The sequence below is a fragment of the Eriocheir sinensis genome, chromosome 1 (assembly GCF_024679095.1).
Source record: "Eriocheir sinensis breed Jianghai 21 chromosome 1, ASM2467909v1, whole genome shotgun sequence".
In the NCBI taxonomy this organism is placed as follows: domain Eukaryota; kingdom Metazoa; phylum Arthropoda; class Malacostraca; order Decapoda; family Varunidae; genus Eriocheir; species Eriocheir sinensis.
In genome coordinates, this window is record NC_066509.1 from 11,295,264 (window position 1) to 11,311,206 (window position 15,943).

Genomic DNA, 15,943 nt, shown 5'->3' on the forward strand with positions numbered 1-15,943 from the left:
ACACACACACACACACACACACACACACACACACACACACACACACACACACACACACACACAGATCAGAATAATTTCCTTTATAAGTCACCTTGGAAACTATTATTAATTAACCTTTGTAGATGTTAAGCCAAAAACAACAAAATTACATTAAGGTTGACAATCGGGTATTATAACTATCACTGCAGGATTTGCGGACTTTAATTAAAAGACCGTAATCCCCGGAAATTAAACTCATAAATCTATATTTCGCTTCTCCCCACAGGTGTACTTCTCTTCTGTCATAAACCCTTTCTCTGTATTTCAAACTCTATCTTCCCTCCACTCCATTCTCTCTTTCTTTCTCATTTTCCACTTCCTCGTAATCATCGCTCTTGTCTTCCTCCTTCACTCAGTCTTTATTTGATCCCTGCTTTCCTCTCCTTCAGTACCGCTATTGTCGTCCTTCTCCTGCTCCTCTTCCTCCACCTCCTCTTGATTCCCATCTAATCCCCCTTCTCTTCCCCTACAGTGGCACCGTCGGCCGTGGAGTTGCTGGGTCGGGGCCGTGAGGGCTTGCTGGAGGTGAGCGAGGGGGAGGAGGTGACGCTGGAGTGCCGAGTCGAGGACGCCAAGCCGGTCGCCGAAGTGATGTGGTTCAAGAATGACCAGGAGATCCATTTAGGTGAGTCCCGAGGAAGATTTGTTGGATTCACCCTTAGAGCTGATGGACCCGCTACACGCACGTGGATCCACTGATTAAATTACTGAGGGTATCCTTTTTTATTTTGTTGTTGTTGTTGTTGTGTCGTGAATATCCATTTGTAGCTTACTATTCATGTTTCCCTAGCTTCATTGCTCAGTCTTATACTTTTCATTATTTCCACTTGCTCTCAGTATCCATACAGTATGCAATCGTGTTTCTCTTTCTTTTCCAATCTTGTATGTCGCGTTATTTTCATTCACCTTTCCATTCACCGTCCTCACCAACCCACATTTTTGCTCCTACCGTTTTCCGTTTCTCTCGTTATATTTTTTTTCCACGGACACGCTTTCTTTTCATCCTGTAACGATTTTTGCTTCACTTTCTTTTCTTTCCTGCCTTCACTAACAGTCACTACATCTTTTTCTCGCGACTCTATCTCTGGCATCCGTCCATCCCTCATTCCTGCGTCCATCAGTAGCTGTAGTGGTGTGAGAAGCCGCCACTGTGAGCTTCCGTCCCCCGCCGCGGCAAGGTGTCAAAGGGAGGCCAGGGGGAGGTCCTGCCTTTGTGCGAGGGACTGTGGGGACGGTAGAACGGGGGCGTGGGAGTGGCGGAGACAGAATAGAGGACGTGGCTTGAAAGATTGACGAGTAGACTGCTGAATGGTTCTTATGGATAACCGTGTCTGTGTGTTAGGAAGGTGTGTGTGTGGGGAGGGGGTGGGGTAAGCTGAGTGTGTGTGTGTGTGTGTGTGTGTGTATGAGTTGAGGCGGATTTTTTATTTGTAACCTCAAAATTGATTACTGTCGTGGTGAAGAGCAAGATATCGCAATCATGTCAATTATGTGGTTAAGAAAATAAGTGTGGTGCATTTTCCGCTTATTTCAAGGTCACAATCATCACCAGTGCGGAAGCTGAACTTTCCCACACTTATTACGAGAGTGTGCAAGGTATTACCACTTCATTGATAACTTTCCGCAACATAATTCTCATTTATGTCCGGTAAGTGCTTATTAAACGCAAAGCCAGGTAGGAAAGGATCGACTTTGAAGAAAAAGTTCAGTAGGAAGTGAGAATATGTGCATGGGAGAATCGTTAAGTGCGTTGTATGTTATTTGAGTCATTATCAGCCTTTCGTGTTTCAGTGTTCATTCAAACCTTGAGTGTGAGAGCGTTTACACATATTAAACTTAAATATATTGCACATAGTTTATTGTAATCAAGTTCACATGTTTTGTTTGATAAGTAACTGTTTGCCATTACTACGTACTGACTTGTATTGTTCTGAAACTGAATTAAACAAAACTAAACCACAGAGAGAGAGAGAGAGAGAGAGAGAGAGAGAGAGAGAGAGAGAGAGAGAGAGAGAGAGAGAGAGAGAATGTTGTTGCGAATTATCTTCCCGCGGCATTCCACGGCTTAGCTCCTACACCGCCGCATCATACCAACCATCTCTCTGCTCTTTCATAAATTGCATTACAGTTGCCCTGCTGAGGCTACGGAATTTTTGGGCTGAGGGAAAAATTCGCTATTGCGTTGTAATTTCAGAAATTCAGCTCTAATTTGCAGTAGGACTTCATTCTGCACAGCGAGAAAACAGCCATTCTTCATCTGGGATTCCTGCAGCAGCGCCGGGCGAAGCTGTGCAAATTTCTCTTCGTCTTTTGTTTGCTTTGTCCCTCAGTCGTGTGCCATTATGCATGTTTGTGGTAGTCAAGGGTTTGGAGTTTGACTTTCTTTTGTAGTGGTGCTTTTGTTGTTATTGCCCTCGCCACATTCGCCACCACTGTTTCTGCGGCTTCTATCTGATGATGCGCTGTGTTTCTAAAAGTAGTAGTAGTAGTTGTAGTAGTAGTAGTAGTAGTAGCAACAGTTAGCGACACTTAAGCGAAACGTTCACCTGCAGGATAACACGAATATGGTGCATTTCATTTCGTTCATTCAGGAATATTTGAAAATTAGACATCTTTATTATGGCGCTTCGGGATTAAACCCAAACCCCAATTTATTTTTTCTATTCGTCCTTTAAATTTAGCAATCTTTTTCCTGAATGCCAAAACAGTGTAAAAGGAGTGAGATTACGGCCTGGCTTTAATACGAGTTTGATAAATGTAAAATATATGTGTGGGTGTTAGAGGGAAGAGCAGTCTGAAAAGCAAACCCACAAAAACGTCGAAATTATAAATTATATGAGAGAGAGAGAGAGACAAAAGTTACTCAAAATTATTTAGTTTTAATCATCTTGTTTATATCCAAAGAGTCTGATGTTTTACTTTTTGCTCAGATGTTCATTCTTTGCCCAACGTAATATTTGACAATGGCCTCTCATAATTTGGAAACTGCTTTAAATATCAGTGAATATTAAAAGCTTTTCACTCGTGCCAACCACTTGGTTTGATGTCCCGTAAGTAGGTTCTTATTTGGTTACCAGTACGCGTCAGCCAGTCAGTTCATATGAAGCTCCGAAACCACAAATGAAGCCTCGTTATTTCGACTCATTGACTGGTGCCTATGATCTACTCGCCCGCTTGTTAACACGCGTCAGACAAGTACTGGCTGAAGGCTTTGCCGCTGCTCTGTTTTCCGCTTAGTCTGTTTGTGTTTGCTTCTCTTTTATTTATCTGCGGCAGGATGCTGAATATTGGTGTGTAAATTGTTTCATCGTGTATCAGCCACTTAGGCAGCGGTGAGTTTATTCCTTTTCATTTTCATTTTAATTCCATGTTTGATGTTATTAACTGTTTAATATTCATAGTTTAATGCTCACAACATCGTTAGTGCTAAGCCTTAATTCTTCAAAGGCTCATATCGGTAAATAACACGTATTTTCTCTCCATTAGTTCACAAACATGAAGTAAAGGATGTCACCACTAACATGACTGCAATATCAGTGTTTCTTTACATACTCAAATGTTTAAACCTTACTTATTTTCAAACACATGCAGTGGCTGAAAATAGAAATTCCTTGGTTGCCATTTACTTGTCGTTTTTTGTGTGACTTCGTGCCAAAAAGTGCAGCATGAGTCGTGGGTTCGCGGCGATGAAAGTCAAGGACGGCGCCAAAAACATAACATCTTTGCGGCCAACAACGGGCCACAGCAGGGCACAGAGCACGGCCGTTAGAGGTGGAAGTATTATTCATGGATGGACATCATCGTCAGGCGGAGGACAGAACGTGGACATATTTGCTTAATGTATCCATATAGGGCGAGGTCTGGCACGGGGAATAATGTTTCATAACTCTGTTTGCCTTATGAAAATTAGATTTGTGTTTTGGGGACGCAAAGAATACATAATGGGGCCCCGCGTGGTGGCTGTGTTTTGTGAATGTTCCCGGTACTGCGGCGTTCCCTAATGACCCGCTCCCTGCCCGCTCCCCGGTACCTTCTGCTCATTTTCCAGACTTTCTTGATATCCCGGGTGCACCTTTAATCCTTTTTTCCATGGCCAGAGCAGCGCCAGTGCTTCTTCGCGTCCCTTACATTGCGTTGGGCCGCCACGCCTCAGGTCTTAAGCCCCCCAGACCCACACTTTTCCTCCCCTGTTTGTGTCTGGCTTCAGTGTTGGCTTTTCTTCATTTCGTTGAGTCTGTTGCTCTATCCAGGATTTCAAATGCATCACTCCCTTAATACCTTTCCAGAGTCTTCTTTTTTTCTTCTTTTTGATGCACCTCTCCTCCTCCTCCTCCTCCTCCTCTCCCGCCTCTCCCTTAATCCAGGCTAAAATTGAAATTCGTCCTCTCCACCTCGCATTTCCTTCCTCTTTTGGTTGCTGCAAAATATTTTCCTCGTTATTTAATTACCCTCGATCAAGAATTTTAAGGACAGTGGAATCTTGAATCAGGTTTCGCTTGTTATTTTATTTTTCGACGACCGTTTCTCCTCTCTCTCCATTTTCTCTATCCTCCTCCCCCTCCTTCCCTTCCTACTCCTCCATATCCCCCTCCTCCATCTCCTTCGCCTCCTATTCCTCCTCCTCCTCCTTCCCTTCCTTCTTTCTATTCCTTTCTCCCCCTGCTTTCTTTGTCTTTCCTCCTTAACCATCATTCCCAGTAACTTCCTCCTCCTCCTCCTCCTCCTTCTCCTCCTCCTCCTCCTCCTCCTCCTCCTCCTACTACTACTACTACTACTACTACTACTACTACTATTACTACTACTACTACTATTACTACTACTACTACTACTACTATTACTTTCTACATCATGCCCCTTGCCTTTCCTCTTCGTCCTCTGCGCTCCCTCCTTCCTCTGGTTCTCGCCTTCCTCCTCTCTCTGTTCCCTCTTTCCCCCTTGCCTCCTCACTCGGGTGTCTTCCTAACACAATAGGTCCTGGACGCAGGCGGTAACAACATTCATCATCGTGCACGCGCCACATTCATTGCCGGATCTGCGCTCATTATCCCCATAAATGAAGCCGAGGTGTCGAGGGAGAGGTGAGGAAGGTGGAGGTGCCGGCGCGGGAACGTTGAAAGAGGGGATCTTTCTTGTCTGGCCTCTCGGGGTGGGGGTTTGGAAAAAGTTTGAAGGGTTTTCCGAGTGTTTTCCATCTCTGCTATATTGCCGTACCGTGTTTTGGAGTGGTAAGCAACTGTATGTATGTATGTATGTATATATGTATGTATGTATTCTCTAGCAAAGCATATCCATTAAAAAAATGCTTTCATACCTGGTTTTGCGACACCGCATATTTTGCTTAGCATGTAAAAGTTGTAAAATAAATTTGTTTATACTTGTAAAGTTAGCCGACCATTCACGCCATCAAACTTTCTCGAGGCAGCAGTAACGCTTAGCCCGAAATGTCAAGTGAATATGTGTACAGTGAGGCGTTTGTTACTGCCTTCCCACGCTCATAAATCCTAAGTGATATGTGTCTTTGAGGAAGCACGAGCCGGAAGATATATGAAGTTAAGACGTTCAATCCTGCTTCCCTATATATGCTTTTGAAAGGTAACTGACGTATAGCTTGGTGTTCAAAGACGTGCATGAAAAACGTTTAAAAATTCATGACAAGAGATCTTGGAGACATTAATTGGTAGTTTGTTCTTAACTTCCCATGAATATAACTCCAAAGCGAGACTTATCCTAATGTGATACCTGAAAGCAAATGCTGTTGAGCTTTGCCTTTCCAAACGAATATATTAGGAATGGCAGTTTGGGGAGTGCGGGATGAATAATAGTGACCACAGTTGGACGCTTAATTCTGGCTTCCTACACGACGATATGAAGTGATAATTTTTAAGTGCAAAAGTGACCTGAGAAGAAACTTATCACATCTCCCCGCGCTCTTGAATGTGATGTGCCACTTATTTTAGAGAGGAAGTGGATATACAGTCAGGCATGTAATCCTACCATGTAATCCACATAAACCTCAAGTGGCGCTTTGAAAAGAATAAGTGACAATAATATATAGTTCAGCTTTTATTCAAGTCTCGCCTCGCACATAAATCTGAAGAGGCACGTATTTGAAGGCGAACGTTAAGTCAACATGTACAGTCAGACGCGTATCCCCGCCTTCCCTCACGTGAATTCGAAGTGACGTATCTCCCGAAATGATAAGTCACTTCACGGCTGTAGCGACGCCCCGGGAACCACCAGAGTCCCGAGCCCCCCACCACGTGACTGGCCTCCCAAGATAACCCTCAGAGGCCTCCCTTCCAGAGATCCAAGAAATAGAGTTATCAGTGGCACCCCCCGACGTCAGGTTATCTGGTTGTCCCATCGCAGGTATCCTCCGGCCCGCCCTCCTCCTCTTTCTCCTCTTTCCTCCTCCTCTTTCTCCTAATCCTCCTCCTCTTCCCCCTCGTCCTCCTCCTCCTCTTCTTTTACCCTTCAGCCCATCATCCTTTCCATTCTCCTCATCTGCTTCAACATTTTATTTATTTTTTCTCTTTTGTATAATTCTCGCTCTCGAAACATTCAAGCTTGGATGGCCTTTTTTTTATCGTGTGTGTGTGTGTGTGTGTGTGTGTGTGTGTGTGTGTGTGTGTGTGTGTGTGTGTGTGTGTGTGTGTGATATTTATTTATTTACATTTCCTTTGAGATAACTTCTTATTTGCATTTGTTTTGTCTCTTTTCACTTATTGTCAAACGGCTATTTCAACTGCACCACCCTATACGTATAGTCAATAAAAAAAATATACCACTGGTACTGACAAACCACTAATGGTATTTCAACATAATAAAATCGTATACAAGTTTTCCCCAACCTAGGAAAAGGAAAACGTTCCCTGCGACGAGAATAAATAAGCGGGATGGTTCAATAGGGACTCGTGGAGATGCTGAAGTGACTCGATACAACGCTACAATTTTGAATACTCTTGCCGAGCTTCCCGAACCAAGTAGGCGAGAGTATTTTTTTAGCAGAGTACGGCCCGAGGGACCACTCGATATTTCCTCCCTCGGGCGCGCCGCACATTCACCAATATCTGAAGGCAAACAAAAAAGTAACTCGCGTCCCGCCGTTCGGGGTCTTGGGAATCGATGTAGCTTGCCGTAAAACGATTAAGCAAACTAGATATGCAAACTAGACTTGGCTCTCTCCTCAAGAACCTGATATTGCCCATGTGCCGTGATGGGGAAGTCTCCTACGAAGCCCTTTCAGCCTTTCCCTTGACTCTCCTCTCCTCCCTTGACTCAGAACCCTCGCCTCCAGGGACCCCAAGAGTTGATTATCGAGCGAAGGGAAGGAAGGGTTAGGGTAGGCAGAGGGCGAAGTGTTTCCGTCAAGGCAGCGAGAGGGAAGTGTTTCCTGTGAAATAATAGTTATTGTTATTGGAAGGGGTAGTTGTTAATGAAGGATTGTCGCTCTCTTTGTCTAGTGTTCCTCCTTTTATCTGTTGCGTTGCTTTTCGTTTTGAAAGTGAATTTGGCTCCTTTTATATCTCAGTTTATGTTTATGATTTATATTAGGTAATATCTTCCTGCAAATACTTTAGTAGATGTATTTGAGTGTTGAAATATCTATCAATCTCTCTCTCTCTCTCTCTCTCTCTCTCTCTCTCTCTCTCTCTCTCTCTCTCTCTCTCTCTCTCTCTCTCTCTCTCTCTCTCTCTCTCTCTCTCTCTCTCTCTCTCTCTCTCTCTCTCTCTCTCTCTCTCTCTCTCTCTCTCTCTCTCTCTCTCTCTCTCTCTCTCTCTCTCTCTCTCTCTCTCTCTCACACACACACACACACACACACACACACTCCCTTTGAGCCGAGCCTCACAAAAAGCATGTTGTCGCTAGCAAGGATATTCTACTATTTTCCTTTATGGTTCGTGCCGTGTCCTGCATTGGAAGAGGGCGAGGCTGCGCTGTGGATGGACTGCCGACTTCATTAATCAATAGCGATCGCATGTAAAAGTACAAGATATCAATTACTGAAGCGTCAATATTTGTTCTCAGCTTGCACGTTTCCTCCCGGTGATCCAATGTTTGACCCGCCCCGCTGTTGTGTCGCTCTTTATACACGCGCTGACACACCGCCATCACGCTGATAAACGACGGACAACAACGAGATTAATCGGACAAGCACGACACGCAAGGATGCCGCCTCTCTTGCACACACACACACACACACACACACACACACACACACACACACACACACACACACACACACACACACACACTTATCTTTTTAAACATACAATTTCTTCTCTGTGGGTCTTTTGTTTTTGTGGTGCTTTTGTTTCATCTTATTGATCTTTAACATTAATCTTCATAGTTTCCCTTAGTTCCTGATCGCCAAGTTGTAGTAAGAAGTCGTCCTACAATTTGAAATGATGTATCTACTCGAGGAAAAAAAGCTTATCCTTCGTATAGAATAGATGTTACTGAAAATTTCAAGTTTTCCAAAATCTCTGCTGAAAATTATTTGGAACTGTATATGTGCTCGTTTTTTTAAATTCAGCTTTCCCTTAAACAAATCTTTCTTGAGAAGTATACATAAGCTAGAGGGAATAGCATCACTGATAGACATAATGTTATTGTATAAATGATGCGTTGGAAAGTATAGAAACAAGTCATAAGCTTCAAAACAACACACAAGAAATTCACCCGTAGATAAGACAAAAATAAGGCAGAAATAACAATAGTGAGTAGCGGACATCATTTCTCACTCTATCTCTCAGGGTATTTATACACCTTTTTGTCTGTTTGTCTATCTATATTTCTATCTATCTGTATCTATTTACCTATTTCCTCTGTATTCACGCTGTATTTTTCAAGCAGCGCACACGAGGCGCCATATGATCGGGAACTCTTTTCGTGGTCCAGCTCTGTCCCCGCCGTGTGCATCCTCCGTCTCGTCTCCGGATTTATGAGGGCCGCGGAAGGGCCGGGCGGGGGTGCTTGGGTGGGTGGGTTGGGCAGGAGGCTGGTCTTCGCGCTGATAAATAGGACGCATATATTTCGGTAGCGATGATTTTTATCAACAGGAGCGTCTTCAATGTGCTCTGATGCGTGGATGCTTGACTGGGTATTTCTGTGTGTGTGTGTGTGTGTGTGTGTGTGTGTGTGTGTGTGTTATATATATATATATATATATATATATATATATATATATATATATATATATATATATATATATATATATATATATGTATATATATATATATATATATATACAGAGAGAGAGAGAGAGACTCAGCTTGAAGGATTATTAATAATGCAACGAATACTGAATACATGTTTCACAAATCGAGGAGCTGTATACTGACTACTAAGTATTAATACAACGATTGGGGAACCTGCGGGAAATGCATGTCTACGAATTTACGAACAGAACGTAAAACAGTAAATTGGAAGCGCAAGGCAATATGACCCATGGAGTTGCATCATAAACGAGAGCAAATTTATAATCTGCTTAGGTTTCAATCCATTGGTATTCTTTCTTTACCTTGGCAATCCTGGTCCAGACACATGGATGCGTGCTTATAATATCATATCATAAAAGACAAAGATAATAGTTCTTTTAGTCTCAAAATACATGTGAAAGCTTGTTACTCATAACAATTGTCATCATCAACCTGTATATCTTTTCCGTTGCAGGACATGCGCCTTTCATAAATGCTTCTATTCCTAGTTGTCTTTTGCCTCTCTTTTTTAATCATATTTCCAGTATGTTTTTAATCACATTTACTTCACATAATCTATTTCACCCTCATCCTCGTGTAGACACGAATACATTATTTATTTCACATGTAAGGTTATAATAATAATCGCAATTCACCCCTCCATCATATGAATGCATGTTTTTATTTTAGTAACGTGTGGGTGAAACAAACAATTCTTCCTTCTCCCTCCAGACTCCCGGGTCGACATAGCAGAAGAATCATCGAAGCACCGGCGGCACAACCTCATATCGAAGATCTCGCTGCGGCTCACCCCGGCGGATGACGGCTCGCACTACAGCTGCCGCGCCCAGCACCCCGCCCTCAACACCCCCATCAGGGCGTCCGTCAAGATCTCAGTCCAGTGTGAGTAGCAGTGCGTTCTCGTATACACTTACCCGGCCCAGTGTGTGCTCCAGCCAGTTCTCTTTGCATTATTTGTTTCTGCTGAATCCTGACTAAATTAATGATTCTGGTTGTTTAAGTATTCGTTTAGATATTTTGCTTTCTCCTCATTTATTTATTAATGAGCCTGTTTGTGAATTTTTACATCAGTGATACAATGCTATAGATTTGCGATTGGTTTAGATTAAGTTATTTCTTATTTTTTCTAGGGATATGTTGGAAAAAGAACAAAAAGAAAAACTTTATCGGGTACCCCCAATATTCCTATCACGTATACCCATGGATGTTCCCGTACCTTAATTTTAGGATCACTCTCTTAGATCGTCTGTAATTTTAGGCTCAGTATGGGTTTTTAATATCCATTCGTGTAACCGGATTAGTATTACACCGTTCATTTAAGCCAGAAATGTTGTCGTTGTAGTAGTAACGCACGTACATTGATTTCGAACTGCTGAACCTGTTGTAATAATGTTCGTAGTATCATGTGGCGGCATTACCAGCGTCGGCTCGTGTTTTTAAATTAACAGACCTCCGGAGTGGGGTGAAGGTCAGGGCGCTGAAGGAGGCATAACAAGCGGAGATGAGGCAATAAATAACAGTCATAACTCACAAGAGATTTAGTCCGTTGTGCCCTTGTCAGAAATCCATCACCGAGTTTGGAATTTACATTTTATTTACTGTGACCCTGAGTGACTAAATCTTGCCCGCCCCCCCTCCCCACCCACCCACACCCACACCAGGATCAACGCAGCACTCCAGTAGACCGCCCCCCCCCCACCCCCCCACGCAAATCCCCTCCCCCGTGACACAAGAGCAGCCACGACACCCATCACTATCATCATCAGCTGCAGCAACAGTAGCTCGCCTCCTGGTTGTTGCTTTATAGTGTGATTTATTCTGAGGCACATCCCTGACACCGCCAACAGGGAGCGTTTTATATTTCACTACGCCTTGTTTTCTATATAACTTGTGACACTTCAGCCGTCCCGGGAGCCATAAATTGTGAAGCACTTGGCACATCCCCACACCACACAAATTCTCACCATGCTTAATACATGTTTTTCCCGACCCCAGTTTGTGTTTTATTCGCATCTTGGACACGTGCCAGAGCGTGCGTGGAATTTTAAATATCAGGCGCGATTATTATTTCACAAGCGTCTATTTGTTTTTACGCTTTTATAGGTGCCACTTTTGTTTTTGTTTTGGTACCATGCCCACTGTTGACCTATTTTCTTCTCTGGTAGATATTTGTCTCTACCTCGATAACTGCTTCCAATATCAGGCACAATTTTTTATTTTTTTTTATTTTTTTATTTCACACTCGTCTTCCTTTTATTTACTCACTTATATTTTTTATAATCCGAGTATAACCTCTGTTGGCCTTTTTTTCTCCTCGGGTAACCACTTGTTCCATTAACTCGATTGCCGCATTCACTATCCTGTGTTATTATTAATTCACAGGCGTCTTTCCTTTCGATTTTACGCGTTTTTATATTATACATTTATTTTTGTGACAGTTACTCCTTTCTCACTTGTTTTCTCCGGTGACCACATATTTATTTTTTCATCTTTTACCATGATATCTCGGGGAATTATTTAATAACCTTTCAATGTTTTGTACCGACCAATCATACCTCTCCTCCACTCCTAATCCCTCAGCTAATCTACCCGTCCCTCTCCGTTGGCAGATCCCCCCGGGCCGCCCGTCATCACAGGCTACACGACGGGCGAGGCCATCAAGGCAGGCAAGGAGCGGACACTCACCTGCCGCTCGAGAGGTGGCAACCCCCTGGGGCGTGTCGTGTGGTACAGGAACAACGAGAACATTGACAGCACGGACCGGGCGGAGGGCGGCGAGAGTGTTAACGAGTACAAGTTTATCGTCGACTCAGCGGACAACGGAGCCGTGTTTACATGCGAGGTGCGGAACAAGCTCACCGACAAGCCGCTTCTCGCCTCCGTCAAGCTCAACGTGCAGTGTGAGTATTAGAGGGACTTAACAACAGTCATCCCCCTCCCCTTCCTCCACCTCCACCTCGCCCGTCCTTGTCCTCATCTTCCTCTTCCTCTTTGACTAATATAACACCTCCTCCTCCTCCTCCTCCTTCTCCTCCTTCTCCTCCTCCTCCTCCTCCTCCTCCTCCCTGACTACTACTGCTACACACTCATCCTCGCTTCTGATACTTCCTAACTACTATACCCCCCCTCCTCCCTCCTATACTCTCTCTCTCTCTCTCTCTCTCTCTCTCTCTCTCTCTCTCTCTCTCTCTCTCTCTCTCTCTCTCTCTCTCTCTCTCTCTCTCTCTCTCTCTCTCTCTCTCTCTCTCTCTCTCTCTCACACACATATGTAAATATAATGAAGCCTGTTATTAGGTATACTTTCCCCACCGAACTAGTCATATGTGTCGTGTTTTCTTAAGTAAATATATTTTTTCGCATGCCACTGCTCCGGAGGGTCTGTGTGTGTGTGTGTGTGTGTGTGTGTGTGTTTGTCAGAGCACACACACACACATCCACAAACGCTTCAGAAGCCTGCAAAGGAGTTCACTCAGTGCACACAAAGTTTCTAGTTCAACTTTCCCCTCCGGCGATCCTTATCTCACCAACCAACTCCCGCGGACAACAACTAGCCGCTCCTCTAATGGCTTTACCTTTGGACTTTGGCAGTTTATGTTATTTTTCATCCCGGTGTGTCGTTCTCCTTCCTTTGTCCCCATCACTGGCTCTGGGTTTCTCATTCGCTTCCCAGATTCTCAATATTATTTGCATATCACCACTTCACTTCCTCCACTTCCTCTTTCTTCCTCCCCCTCCTCCTTCTTTTCTTTTTTTATGTTCTTAATTTCCTTCTGTTGTTCATCCTTCTTCCCATTCAGAATTTTTCCCTTCCTAATTATCCTTTTCCTCCTGCGCCTGCACATTATTTTGCAACACCACTTTTATTTTATCATCACTTTCTTTTTCATACTTACCTGTTGACGCCTCTTTCTTCACCTCCTCCTCCTCCTCCTCCTCCTCTCTTCTTCCTCCTCGCACACATCTGTAACATTGGAAAACAGGACTCGTAAACCGGCCTTGCTAAGTCATGGGAGAAACAGTTGTTGCTATTCATCAGGCTGGGCCCAGCGCGAAGGGTCCTGCCGCGTGTTCTCCGCAGGTTCTTGTCGCTACAGGAACTTGGAGAGAGCAGATGCAGTGTGCGTGACGGGAGGGAGGTGACCGTGCATAGTAAACAGGAGGTTGCCGGGGTCCGCTGCCTGCCACATCGCCCAGCCCTTGTTATTGAGCGTAAAGGGGACAGAAAAACAAGCGGGTGGCTCTCCGATATTGCCCCAACTTAGAGGCTTTTTTTGTTTTATTATGTGTGTGTTTGATGGTGATAATGATAGATTCGGCATCTAGGCATCCAAAACAATACGAAAGACAATAGTGACCTCTGCTGAATTCTGAAAAAAAAACATATGATTTAACAAGCAATACCGAGATGGATCTGAAGTTTGACCGTAAAGTTACAGAAAATTACTTTCCATTACTTGTATGGCCACTCTTGCTAATTAAAAAAAAAAGTGTATAGTATATGACTATTTTCTTAGTTGTGGAAAAAGGAAATACGAAGCCAAGTGTAGGAGAGAGAGAGAGAGAGAGAGAGAGAGAGAGAGAGAGAGAGTAAGAAAGAGAGAAAATGGACTCCTAAGATGCCTCTGGAGGGAAGAATAGGATCGTGTAACTGAGCAAAGAGAAACTTGCATGACGGAGGGGCGAAGGCGTTGCAAAAATTCGTTCCACTTTCTATTTGTCGTCTCGTTTCGGCTGCCTTTTCATCCCAAGTTTGGTCGTTGTGGTCCCTTGACGGTGTGTACAGGGGCGGGGCGGCGAGAGAGAGAGAGAGAGAGAGAGAGAGAGAGAGAGAGAGAGAGAGAGAGAGAGACGGGGGTAAGGTGGAGGAGGAGGAGGTGAAGAAAGAGGATTAAAAAGATAAGTAGGAAAAGGAAAGTGATCACGGATTAAAATTTGTGCTACAGATGTGCATGCGTAGGAAGGAAAGGAGAATCAAGAATGGAAGAATTAGGAATGGGAAGAGTAAGGGATAAAGAACATGAAAAAGAAAAAGAGAGAAGAAAAAAAAGAGGAGTAATACGACTAAAAAGGAAAATAATAGGAATGTGAGACAGAGAAATAAAGGGATAAGAGAGGAACATAGGAAATACAGGGATACGAACCGAAAAAGAAACACAGGATAGGATACAAAGACAAAGAGATTGGATAGGAAAAATCACGGTATAGAGAGAGGAAAAAATGAGCGTACAGAAAAGGCAGAAAGGTGAAAGGTAAGAGATAAAGGAAGGAGAGTGGGAAGCAACGGAGAGACAAAAGATAAGATTGAAAAGAGTGAAGAGGCTAAGGGACAGATAGGGTGAATAGAATGTTTATGAGTAACCATGAATAGTAAAGAAAAGACGAGAAAGACGGAGATAGAAAAATTAAGGAAGGAAGTTGGGGAACGTAAAGGAAGTAAGATAAAGGAGAAAAGACTATAAAGATATCAGAGAGAGAGAGAGAGAGAGAGAGAGAGAGAGAGAGAGAGAGAGAGAGAGAGAGAGAGAGAGAGAGAGAGAGAGAGAGAGAGAGAGAGAGAGCAGTAAAATATCCCAATTGTAGGAGGGAAAAAGGGAAAGAAGAGGGTTAACCAAACAAATGGAAGGAAACTTTTTAGAAAACGATGATTAGAAGGGCACAGGATCGTTATTAAAATGGAGAAGAGAAAGTTTGAGTATGGCGGCGGTGGGGAGAAGTTAATGATGAGAGAGAGAGAGAGAGAGAGAGAGAGAGAGAGAGAGAGAGAGAGAGAGAGAGAGAGAGAGAGAGAGAGAGAGAGAGAGAGAGAGAGAGAGAGAGAGAGAGAGAGAGAGAGAGAGAGAGAGAGAGAGAGAGAGAGAGAGATTGCACAGTGATTCATGATTACCCGGCGAGTGGGCGTGTCAGTATCCATTATGTGAATAGGTAAGAGCTTTTGCATGTGTGTGTGTATGTGTGTGTGTGTTCATGCGAGTGCGCTTGCGTGTAGTTCTGAATGCGTGCCAACATGCCTCTACACACAACCCTACACGCATAATGAGGGCCCTAATATGCTCTTTATGTAGCAGTACTTACATGGTTGAGTTTGCATTTCTACTAATATACCACGTTCTGGTGCAAAAATTGTTTATAATCTCATACACACACACACACATACACACACACACACACACACACACACACACACACACTTCAACCACTAACACCAACACCAATAACACCAACAACAATAATGCCACCATCACCACCAACAACAACAACTGCACCGCCGTCGCCTCCCTCGCCGCTACTGGCCAGTGGGTCCTGACTTTTTAACGCCTCCTTCCCTACTTCATGCGTCCCCTGACAGTCATGGAGTGGAAGAAAAGAAATGGAGAAGGGGAAAGAGGTAAAGGAGGAGGAGGAGTAGATGGAGAAGAGATGTTCCAAGAAAAAATATTATGACAAAAATAAACTTTAAATGTAAATTTAACCCAAATATAAAGCAATAACTCAAGGGTCAGAGTTGTAGGGTGAAAAAAGTGGATAAAATTGTGATCCATTCTCCTCTTTTACTCCGAAACGCGAATCCGAAGAAAAAAAGACAAATAAGAGGGAAAAAATGCCATCGGTTGTCACAATACGCAGAAAATAATTAATGCTCAGCAACGGTTTCAGCTTAAAAATAGGAAAAGTATTGGAATGTT

The 15,943-nt window shown here is 43.6% G+C and overlaps 1 protein-coding gene across 1 annotated transcript in view; it reads left to right on the forward strand.

Annotated features, from left to right (window-relative positions):
• Positions 1–15,943, forward strand: part of LOC126994337 (nephrin-like) — a gene marked incomplete at its 3' end in the record, with an annotated part of 243,840 nt that overhangs the window by 167,910 nt on the left and 59,987 nt on the right. Inside the window, 3 exon segments of the mRNA XM_050853683.1 lie at positions 512–664; positions 9,972–10,142; positions 11,870–12,160. Coding sequence (XP_050709640.1) covers positions 512–664; positions 9,972–10,142; positions 11,870–12,160 — 615 coding nt within the window.